Source organism: Colossoma macropomum, unplaced genomic scaffold (assembly GCF_904425465.1).
Source record: "Colossoma macropomum unplaced genomic scaffold, Colossoma_macropomum, whole genome shotgun sequence".
Taxonomy (NCBI): Eukaryota; Metazoa; Chordata; class Actinopteri; order Characiformes; family Serrasalmidae; genus Colossoma; species Colossoma macropomum.
Window position 1 is genome coordinate 44,966,844 of NW_023494791.1, and position 12,517 is coordinate 44,979,360.

The 12,517-nt window shown below is 38.7% G+C and overlaps 1 protein-coding gene across 1 annotated transcript in view; it reads left to right on the forward strand.

Annotated features, from left to right (window-relative positions):
* syne2b (spectrin repeat containing, nuclear envelope 2b) overlaps positions 1-12,517 on the forward strand; it is a 201,093-nt gene that overhangs the window by 95,331 nt on the left and 93,245 nt on the right. Inside the window, 3 exon segments of the mRNA XM_036575316.1 lie at positions 1,622-1,783; positions 5,048-5,110; positions 5,905-5,994. Of these exon segments, the coding sequence (XP_036431209.1) occupies positions 1,622-1,783; positions 5,048-5,110; positions 5,905-5,994 (315 nt within the window).

The window sequence follows — 12,517 nt, forward strand, 5'->3', positions numbered from 1 at the left end:
GACGTTCGGCTTGATACCCAGAAAACAGAAGCAGAAAAGAAAGTGTAATCTGCAGCTTTAGCTAAAATAGTGGAATTCACTTGTGAACATCAGTTCTCTGTTGTTGATGTTGTTGTTACACACTGTAATAATTATACTAAGTTTAAACTGTTTTTATTTATTATCAGCTTTTTCTAGTGTTCAACCCAAACCTGAATTTCAGTTTGGGCCAAGAATTTCAGAGCATCACTACTATTAATGCACTCCTAAAAGCAGTGGTGGACATTAACGACGTAAATGTAATTCGTTACTGCACTTAAGTAGTTTTTTCGTGTATCTGTACTTTACTGAAGTTTTTCCATTTTGGGCGACTTTTTACTTTCACTCCACTACATTTCAAAGTCAAATATCTCACTTTTTACTCCACTACATTTTGCGAAATCTGTCGTTCCTTTTGGTTTATGTTTGTATAAAAACATAACGTCAAAATGAAAGAAGCGCGAAGCAAAAACACCAATCAGGGCACAGCGGTCACTTTGTGTTGAGCTTGTTTTGACCTGTTGGTCATACCGACCCAGTGCAGCACACAGTTCAACATCAGTGCAGCAGCGTAAAATTTTGGGAGAGTCTGTTCAACATAAATGATGAACTAACCTAACTTTGTGTAAATAGACCACAATATAGAAATATGTACACATATGCAGTTGTGACTGACGTGTCTTTTTCTGAATTTATACAAACAACATTTCATTTTATAGTAAATGTGTTTTGTCTAGTTTATGTTTATGAACAGAGACCTACAGATGCAGTTTAGTAAAGGAAACTCATTTGTGAACCTGAGTTTAAAGGTTTTATTAAACTTAAACTTGTAACTAAGCTGCAAATAAATCTTAAATTGAAACTTTGCTTGTTTGTAAAAAGTGATTTCAGAGCCACTCAGTTCTACCTGATGGAAACTGTTTGCCTTCAGTGTTTTGTGCTTATGATAATTTTAATAGACATCAGCGTCACTAATTAATGACTCTATTAAAAGACTGGTTTACCAAGAGTGACACTGCAGCATTTTCACCTAAAATGAGTTAATGAAGCGAGTCTTGTTACAAAAATGATAACAGGGCATTAAAGTCATAATTAATATTTTAGTACTTTTACTTTCAATACTTAAGTACATTTGAAGGCAAATACTTTTGTACTTTTACTCAAGTGTAGGTCTAAAGGGAGGAACTTCTACTTTTACTGCAGTAATATTTTCCCTGTGTATCTCTACTTTAACTCAGGTACATGATTTGTGTCGTTGGTCCACCACTGCCTAAAACTAAGTGAAACTACTGAAACTGAATAGAACAATAATAATGTTTGTGTTTGGGAGTGTGTGAGTAGGTCTTAAACAGAACCTCTGTTTTCATATCTCTTCTATTTTTGTTAATAAGTATTAATATGGATTTGTTCACTCTGTCCAACACACAAAGACAGCATTGTGTTCTTTATTTAGCAACTTTATTACATAACAGCGGATTTAGTGCATTTATTCCAAAACTAAGCAAACAAAAGCTCAGAAGTGTTCAGCTGTGTTTTGTAACTGCTGTGATGTGAATGAATATGTCCAGTGATGAGTGTGTATGTGTTTAACATGACCAAGCAGCAGCAAAGGCACGAGGAGGAGGAGGAAGAGGAGGAGGACATATTTGTGGATGTCAGAGAGGAGGAAGATGATGATGATGATGAGTATGTGGATGCTAGAACAGAAGACGAAGAGTATGGAATATCTTCTTACACTCCAGGCTGTGAAACTTGTACCGTGGAGGTAAACGGATGCTCCGAGAGGAAAAATCATGAATTCTTCTTTTTTTCTTCTCATTCATTCATCTCTCACTTTCTTTCTGATCTGCTTCACGGAGTTCTTTTCTTCATCATCTACCAGTCCTCTGTTTTTATGGTCAGGTGGTACTCAAGCCCTGTCAATTTTTAGCAAAATATTAGCATAATTTCACAGAACCGTTTTCTCAAAATGCGCACATTTATGAGAGAAATGTAGACATGATAACTCAGAAGTTAGTTTTCATGTTGACATGCTAAGTCAGATGTAAGCTTATACATTAACATACTAACTCAAATCTAAGCAAACATATTGACAAGCTAACTCAGTGTAAGCTAGCATGTTGACTTGCTAACTCAGATGTAAGAAAACTCACTGGCATTGTTAACTCAGATGTAAGCTAACTTGTTGACAGGTTAAGTCACATTTAAGATGTTGGCATGCTAACACAATGATATGCTAACTCAAATGTAAACCACCTCATTGACTTGTTAAATCTGATGTAAACCAACACTGATTTGCTAACTCAAACAAGCTAACTAGATGTGTAAAATCAGATGCAGGCTAACATAAGCTAAAGCAGATGCATGAAAACTCACTGGCATTGCTAACTCAGATGTAAGCTAACTTGTTGACATGTTAAATCCAGTGTAAACTAACACTGATTTGCTAACTCAAATAAGCTAACTAGATGTGTTAACTCAGATGTAAGCTAACTTGTTGACATGTTGAATCACATTTAAGCTAACACATTGGCATGCTAACTCAGATGTGAACTAACACAATGATATGCTAACTCAGATGTAAGCCATCTTGTTCACATGTTAAATCCAATGTAAACTAACACTGACTTGCTAACTCAAATAAGCTAACTAGATGTGTAAAATCAGATGCAGGCTAACATGTAAGCTAACTCAGATGCATGAAAACTCACTGGCATTGCTAACTCAGATGTAAGCTAACTTGTTGACATGTTAAATCCAATGTAAACTAACATTGACTTGCTAACTCAAACAAGCTAACTAGATGTGTAAAATCAGATGCAGGCGAACATGTAAGCTAACTCAGATGCATGAAAACTCACTGGCATTGCTAACTCGGATGTAAGCTAACTTGTTGACATGTTGAATCACATTTAAGCTAACACATTGGCATGCTAACTCAGATGTGAACTAACTCAATGACATGCTAACTCAAAAGTAAGCCATCTTGTTCACATGTTAAATCAGATGTGAACTAACACTGACTTGCTAACTCAAATAAGCTAACTAGATGTGTTAGAATCAGATGCAGGCTAACATGTAAGCTAACTCAGATGTAAAACACATGGCCTGTTAACTCAGATGTGAACTAACACACTGATATGCTAACTCAGATGTAAGCTGACATGCTAACATGCCAGCATAGATGCTTTAGCTATGAAAATGATTCTTCATGCATCAAAAATATTCCTCAAACAGTTAAAAGGCCTAGTCTGCCAATCTGAACTGCACTGTATTTCACAGCAAACTCTAAGTTGAGGGCTGATTTATAGGGCATTTTTATGATCATGACTTCAGACCTGACTAATACATTTACTCTCACACGGAGCTCCAGAGAAACAACCACACAAACAGCTGGATGCCTCATAGCTAAAAAGAAGTTGCCCATGTTCACTTCTTTTGGGGCTCTTCCCTACTTTTTGCTTCACTTCATGCTTCTTTGCACTTTTCCTCCTCTTCCTCACTCTTCATCACCTCCTCCACTCCATCCTGGATCTGTCACCTTTTTTCATTTCAGCACATTGATCTACTGTTCCTAACAGACCTGCCTTCAGAAGCACTACTTGCACTGTTTTTCTTCTTTTTTTATCACTTTTCTCTCCCTCTCTTTTTAACGTAGCTACTCTGACAAATGTCTAATAATGATCTTATTTGGTCCAAATGCTGTTAGGCTGAATGGTTGAATGAGACTGTGTTTGTGGTAGTGACATCATAACCATGATCAATTCAAAATTGAGCTTAGTTTTCTGTGTAGACTTTATGGATGATCCGTTTAAAAGTGTTTAAATACAATATCAAACGCTAGGTGATCGCTGTGGTATCCCATGTGGTTGCTAAGGTGTTGCTAGACCATTGCTGTGTTATCCCATTTGGTTGCTAAGGTGTTACAAGGCCATTGCAGTGGTATCCCAGGTGGTTGCTAAAGTGTTGCTAGGTGATTTCTATGGTATCTCAGGTGGTTGCTAAGGTGTTACAAGGCCATTGCAGTGGTATCCCAGGTGGTTGCTAAGGTGTTGCTAGGTGATTGCTATGGTATCTCAGGTGGTTGCTAAGGTGTTACTAGGCCATTGCAGTGGTATGCCAGGTGGTTGCTAAGCTGTTGCTGGGTGATTGCTATGGCATCCCAGGTGTTGCTAGGCCATTGCTATGTTATCCCATTTGGTTGCTAAGGTGTTTTGATCGACCATTGCTATGTTATCCCATTTGGTAGCTATGGTGTTGCTATGTCATTGCAAAGGTATCCCAGGTGTGTGTATGAGACTCTATGTAATATCAGTGAGAGTAATATCTTTTTATTGAGAGTAGTAAAACGAGGAACAGTATGTTTGCTTTGACAATCCAACTTAATAAAATATGACATTTTATGAAACCTTTAAAATATCTTGACTTGATCAAACAATTAAATTGACTTACATTTTGCTGTTCATATTTAAAAACATGGACTAGTTTACTTGTCTGCATGCTTTCTCTTCTACACCTCTAGGTGGCGCTGTAGTCGCACGTTTCTGTGGCAGAGCTGCTCTTTCTTTCTCAGCTGCAGTGTGCAGTTGAGAACTGGAGCGAGAGCTTCAAGCTGCACATGCAAATAAACCTCATAAACATTTACAAGCACTTTCACAGCCCGGTGACAATAATAGTCCCATCTCGTCCAGTGAATTCCACCTACAGACCCAGTCAAAGGGTCAGACACACCTACTCATAAAGGGTTTTCTTTATTTTTACAATTTTTAACAACAAATCCAAACTATATTGTACTTTAGATGATTCAAAGTAGCCCCGCCCACCCTGATAAAGTTTAATACTCTCAGAATTTCTCTACTTAGATTTGTCTGAAAGAGTTTACCTTTCAAGCAGTTAAACAAAAGCTTTTAAATAAAAATGTCTTTAAGGAAAATCATACGGTCAAACTAGTGTGTCTAAGCTTTTGACTGGAACTGTAACTGTGCAGGTGAGTGGAACTTCACCCTGACTCATATGTCTTATTGTGTAGGACGCAGACAGTGGAGGACCTCCTGAGTCTGCAGAGCAGGACAGAATGGTAACAGATCCCAAGGTAACTCAAAAAGCTGCCTGTGAATGCTTAGATTTGTCCTAACAGTCTGATTGTTCACACCCAACAATAATTAGTTTAGTCTGACAGGTTCAGGTTCTCATTTGGTTGAAAGGAATTTTTGGAAAAAAAAAAAAACATTTTGTAAAGTTTGTCCAACCTCACAACAGTAATGAATGAATGCATTTTTGTGTGAAGTATGGACAGGTCAATAAAAGTGATAGCTAAGAAAATATTGGAATTTAATCCAGTATGAATCTGCAGTGTGTGTAGTTTTTACAGTTTGACAGTAATAACTGTGGAGTGATTTTAATCCAGTATGAATCTGCAGTGTGTAGTTTTACAGTCTGACAGTAATAATTGTGGAGTGATTTTAATCCAGTATGAATCTGCAGTGTGTGTAGTTTTACAGTCTGACGGCAATAATTGTGGAGTGATTTTAATCCAGTATGAATCTGCAGTGTGTGTAGTTTTTACAGTCTGACAGTAAAAACTGTGGAATAAATGATCTTCTTTAATTGGCTGGACCCAGAGCTCCGTCAGTAGTCCTGTTCCAATCCACTTCACACTAATAGAACAGCAAAACTCGATAATGGCTGAGAGGTGTGTTGTTATTGTTATTGAATGTGTCCTGTGGTGTAACACTGACATGAATATCCAAATCCAGTTTGTGGGAATTTGTCAAAAGTATGCAGATAATTTGTCCTGAGCCAATTAAACAGGTGGAATAGAATTTAGGTCATGATGCTGAACCACTTTTACCTGTTACTTTTACCTACTGCTTTTCATGTGTCTAGGATGTAGAACCTGCCCCGGAAGCAAGCGCACAGGAGGCTGGACCCAAACCAACGGCGACCGTGCGAACGCAGTCTCCTCCCAAAGAGCTGGTAACCAAACCCCCATTCGTTAGAGAACTCTCCAAGTCTCCCTCCAGAGGCCAGCAGAAGTGCGTGGTCTCCTAGATCTAGAGCTCTCTTGACGGAACCTCTTGGTCTTAAAGCGACTCTTCTAGAACCAGAACTCCGCTTCTAGAACTTCTAGAACTTTCTAGCACTAGAATCCTCCAGTCAGTGCATTTACATGGTTGTTGTGCTCCAAACTGCTATGAAGCGAAGGCTTGGGTATGGAGCGAACCTCTTCCGAAGGAGAGCTGTGACTGAGAGAATGACCGATGAAGCCTTGAAATCTATGAGATCCCAATAGAGCATCAGGTTTCGCTGCGACTGACCTAAGCTTTTCTTCTCTATTGTTTACGTATTGGTCATTAACTTCTCTATAGGGTGTCATTTGCAGCTTCAATGTGCCTTAACATTAAACAGATCTGTAATATTCTAGACTTTTTACACAGCCTGTTATTGGCTATGGAGTCATAAATTCTGAGATTTTGAATATTTCAAGCACTTTATGAAGTTCAAGTTTGTAAGGCTATATGACTCTTTCAAAGACTACAGGCTACCTTTCAATATACAGTAATTATATATAAAATTCCTGACTTACTATTTTTAATAATTGATTTTTACAATGTTGACCATTCAAATAGTCAAAAATTCTGACTCATGCCTTTATTATTTATTCTATATTATAATTACAGTTTAAGCACATAAATTACAATATATATAATACCATTATTACATATATGTATCATAATATCAGCCTTTAACTTGCATAAATAGGTCAAAGTGACTTGTTTCCATGCTGGAATCAGACATTTTTTCAAAAGTGACCCATTGCTTGTTTTTCCAAGCGGGGAAAATCTGCAAGTGTAATTTTTCACTAATGCATGATATCTTTTGTCTACTAAATACAAAACTACAGTGTCAGTGCCGTTCTAAATGCCTTTATAGCATGTGTTTCACTATGTAAAGCAGTGTTGATTTGCATTGTATTAAAACTGTGACTTAACGGTGATCATTTCTGTTACAGCAGGTTGTGTTTTATATATAAGTGTCTTGATCAGCGAGAGTTTTTGTAATATTTTGTCAAACACTCACTTGGCCCAGGTCCTCAGTGTCTAAGTGCATGCTGGAGCAAATTCAGACTGTTAATGATTTTGTTAACATAACTACTTCTGTGTCACTGGTGGAAAATTACATCAAATGAAGGTTTTGCCCGCTCATAAATCACAATATGGAACAATTCCGTTTATTTTTATGCTTTTTAAGTGTTTTTCTTCTTCCATGTAAATGCACTGATTTATTTAGTCCTGTGCATGCCCTCCGTTTCTTCTTCTTTTCTCTCTGCGTCATTTTGTCAACTTTGCAATCATCTTTCTTTTTTTTTGTCTGGAAAAAAAGACGAATGAAAGGAAAGAAAACAAAAGCAACAACGAAAATAAACCCACAGAAGTGATCCACTCCGCCGTCTCTCTCTCTTTTCTGTGTGTCAGGAGCGAATCGGACAGACAACATCAGACACAATAACCTTAAGAAATAGAGACCATAGGGCATGACCTCTGACTATAGGGTGAACAGTGCTGAGGTGGCGTTCAGAGAGGGAAAGGGCATTGGAGTGACCACTGCAAAGGCTACTGACTAACTGACCACTGTAAAGACAGACATTATTGACAGTCTGACAAAAAAAAAAAAGCCAGGCACTATTTTCAATCTGACCACTACAAAGCCAAATATTACTGACAGTCTGACCACTATAAAGACAGATGCCATTGCCAATCTGACCACTATAAAGACAGATGCCATTGCTAATCTGACCACTATAAAGACAGATACTACTGACAATCTGACCACTATAAAGACATACTACTGACAATCTGACCACTATAAAGCCAAATACTACTGACAATCTGACCACTATAGAGACAGCTACTACTGACAATCTGACCACTATAAAGACAGCTACTACTGACAATCTGACCACTATAGAGACAGATACTACTGACAATCTGACCACTATAAAGACAGATACTACTGACAATCTGACCACTATAAAGACAGATACTACTGACAATCTGACCACTATAGAGACAGATACTACTGACAATCTGACCACTATAAAGACAGATAATGGAATACATGCACCAGCCCTTTCTATAGGACTGCAGTCCTCATGTGTATTAATACACTCTCAGGCTGCATTTGCTCTATCCTGAGTGGACGCTGTCTGAAGCCCTGGTAAGCTCACAAACACGTGTTAAAAGTGCCTTAACTCACTCAAATCCTTCCACTCTTCCAAACCTCACTTGTGCACTGACCCTCAGATCTCCCTACCACCTAGGGTCCGACCGATATGATAGGTTTGTCATCAATACTGATTTTAAAGAGCTAAAAATTTTGAATAACTGATAATATTAGCAAATATACACTATATGACCAATGGAATGTGGACACAGCTCCTAATCATTGAGTTCAGGTGTTTCAGCCACACCCATCGCTAACATTGGCATTAGAATGGGTTATAATGAAGAGCTCAGGGACTTTAGACATGGCACTGTCATAGGGTGTCAGTTTGTGACATTTCTGTCCTGCTAGATCTGCCCCAGCCAACTGTAAGTGCTATTATTGTGAAATGGAAGCATCTAGGAGTGACAACAGCTCAGCTACAAAGCAGTGGACCATGCAAACTTACAGAGAGGGGCCACTGAGAGCTGAAGCATGTAGCTCATAAAAATGGACTATCTTCTGTTGCATCACTCACTACAGAGTTCCAAGCTGCCTCTGAAATCAACATGAGCACAAAAACAGTGCACTGGGAACGTCAAGAACTGGGTTTCCGTGGCTGAACAGCTGCATGCAAGTCTAAGATCGCTATGCACAATGCCAAGTGTCGGCTGGAGTGGTGTGAAACCAGCCACCACTGGATTCTGCTGAAATGTGTTCTCTGGATTGATGAATCAGGCTTCACTATCCATCAGTCTGAGGGATGAATCTGGGTTTGGCAGATGCCAGGAGAACGCTACCTACCGGAATGCACAGTGCCAACAGTAAAGTTTGGTGGAGGAGGGATGATGGGCTGGGGCTGTTCAGGGTTTGGGTCCTTTATTTCCGGTGAAGAGTGATGTTAATGCCATAGAATGCAAAGACATTTTAGACAATTTTATGCTTCCAGCTTTGTGTCAGTAGTTTGGGGAAAAGCCTTTCCTGTTCCAGCGTGACTGATCACCTGTGCACAAAACAAGCTCCATAAAGACATGGTTTGAAAAGTTTGGTGTGGAGGAAACTTCAGTGGCCTGCCCAAAGCCCTGACCTCAACCCCACTGAACACCTTTGGGATGAAGTGGAATGTCCCACAGACCCATTCGAAAATCTTGTGGAAAGCCTCCCAGAAGAGTGGAGGCTGTTATAGCTGCAAAGACAGGCAACTCCATATCAATGCCCATGGTTTTGGAATGCGACGTTCAACAAGCTGACCTAGGTGTGGAGGTCAGGTGTCCACATACTTTGGATCATATACTGTAGTTTAAAACTAAGCAGACTCATGTGGTCAAATAAGTAAACAGTGCTTTACTACTGATATGTTTGTCAACTCCACAGATTTTTTAAAATTCCTCCATGACTAAGTGGTTCAGAGGTGAACAAAGTCATTCCGAGTGGTTTGACGTGAAACGATCGGTACTAAAGAAAGTCAGAATTGGAACCAGATGTCTAAAAAGTTTAATGTCACTAAAAGCTCCCACACAGTAGGTTTTTTACACAAAATGGTCACAAGACATTGTTTTATGATAGGTTTGAGGAAGCTTTGCTCTAAAACACATTCATTGTGGAGGGACACATGCAGGGTGTTCTAAGGCAAAATAGTCCCCAGTGAAAACAGATTTTTTCAGATTTTTTCCACTATTTTCCATCACCAACATTCCATATAAACTCAGAAGACTCGTGTAGGTTCACTGGTAGTTCTGGATAGTAAATAAAATGTCTATATCTGTGTTGTAGTCATGGTGACCCCTCGTTCTTATCACCACCACTGTAAAGACATCTGAACCATTTCACACCAAACCACTCTGAATCCCTCTGTTTACTCGATTAGATGATTGTTTAATTTAACTCCACAATTAAATTATGCAGAACTGTTTGATCAGTAGAATTCCTCATATCTCAATAGACGAATTTCAGATAGTCAAGCTGATATAAACAGCAGAAACTAACTGTAAATAATATAAATACTGTACCTATGATAAGGTACCATGCTTTTCTTATTAGAGAAGTCTGGTTATATAAGCTTTGTAATAATAATACTGGTGTTTAATAAACAAGGACTTGCACTGATAAGTCTTTGGAACACTTTAGTGGATGATATATCGGTCGGGCCCTTACCACCAACTTCCTCTCTAACATTTAGCACTCCTCTGTTGGCCAAAGTTTGGACTATAAAACTCACAATATTGCATTTTAATCCTTGAAAGTCTAACATTATTAGTGTAATTTTGCTGCTCTGTTTAATCATTACATAATTATGACATTTAATATGATAAATATTTATTGAATATATAATAAATTACATTTGCATTTGATTTCCATTCAGTTATGACTGGTTTGAGTCTGCACATTTTTCTGTTTGTTTCACTGTTAAAATTGGCAAAAATTCTAATCGTAATAAAATATCTCCTTTTCTAAACGTGGTATAGGCACAATCTGCACTTTCCACACAATTTGTCTGCTGTTATATAAATTTACAGTGTGCTTTTGACTACCTGGCCACTTCATTGGAAACACTTACCGTGTGCTTCCACTCACTGGCTACTTTATAAGAAACACCTGCCTTTTACTTCCATTCATTGGCCACTTTATCAGAAACACCTACGTTTTACTTCTGTTTACTGGCCACTTTATTAGAAACACTTACCTTGTATTTCCACTCAGTGGCCACTTTGTTAGAAACACCTACAGTATTTTATAGATCTACTATAAATTTACTGTGCAAAGGTCAGAGACCACTCTTCATTTACCTAAATGAACAGCCATTAAATACAAGTTATTTGTTTTTCAGTATCAGGAAATAAACAGAAAGAAATACATAGAAACCTCAATAACTAAACATAATATCATGTTTTCCACATAGTGTCACTCTTTACCTTACATTCCAGCTTCCATTGTTTCCAGGAGACTCACTTTCAGTTTCTCAAAGAAATCTGCAGACACACCTCCAGAGTTCAAGCTGGTTGCATTTTCTGCTTCTCACAATCCAAGTAATCCCAAATGCGTTCAGTGATGATAAGGTCTGGACACTGGGGTGGTCAGTCCTACTATGGATCGTTTCAGATCTAAAGTTTGATTGTCTCCTCTCTCTAAAGATGAAAGTACTGTTTGTCTCATGTCTCTTTATTAGACACAGTGGTGTTGCTGGAGTTTTTGCATGCGTCGGTGTCACTGCTTGGTTGAGACTGGATCCCCAAAATATCCAGGCAAGAGCAGCTCTGTGGTCAGAAACTGACCACTGATGAAGGGCTAGAGAATGGCTCACATTAACTGCATCAACAAATGAGCTACAGTCTCTAAATGTACACCAGCAAGGTGGAACTACAAGAGAGGGGTTTCTGATAAAGTGGCCAGTTGTTGTATATATGTATATATATATCTGTATGCATATATGCTGATGGAGTAAATGAAAATGAAAAATAATGCATTTTTCAAGCTTAATGTACTGATATGACAGCAGTTTCCAGACTTTATTCAAAGTCAGATGCTTTAGGACAGCATCACTTCCTCAGAGGTCCGCAGTTGAATTTGAATTACACCACACATTCAAAAGCTCATCCAACCTTTCAAAGGTGTTAATAGTGAGTTTGTCCCCCTTTGCTGCAGTATCAGCCTCTACTCTTCTGTGAAGGCTGTACACTAGATGTTGGAACATTACTGTGAGGATATGATTGAGCATTAGTGAGGTCAGGTACTGATGTTAGATGGTCAGTTCGGGATCACTCCAACTCATCCCAAAGATATTGGATGGAGCTCCATCACTCCAGAGAACACAGTTCCACTGCTCCACAGCCCAATGCTGGGGGCTTTTGTACCCTCTAGATGAGGCTTGGCATTGGGCATGGTGACCTTAGGCCACTCCAGAGCAGCCAATTCTATTGGTCAGCGCTTTCCCATGAAGATTATCCAAGCTGTGTGCACAGCTTAGCTCTTATGCCAGTAATGAGTGCATCTTAAAGTAGCTGGATCCACTCATTAGACATTTTCAAGCATTTCTAATCTATATTTGATTTTCAGTACAGAGCACAAAATCCTGGCATGTACTGTACACTCACTAAGAGTATTATCTGTCACACTGTAAACAATTAAAAGTCAATTAAACATGACATTGCAAGTCAGTTCTACGCAAAACGTCACTAGTACTAGTAATGTGAATGTGGTTTCCTCCTTAAAAGCTGATATTGCTTAACGTTCCTTGCGAGATTTTTACTCAGTTCCTTCCCCCATTTCAGTCAGAGCCAAGTCCCACCCGCAGGCTGTC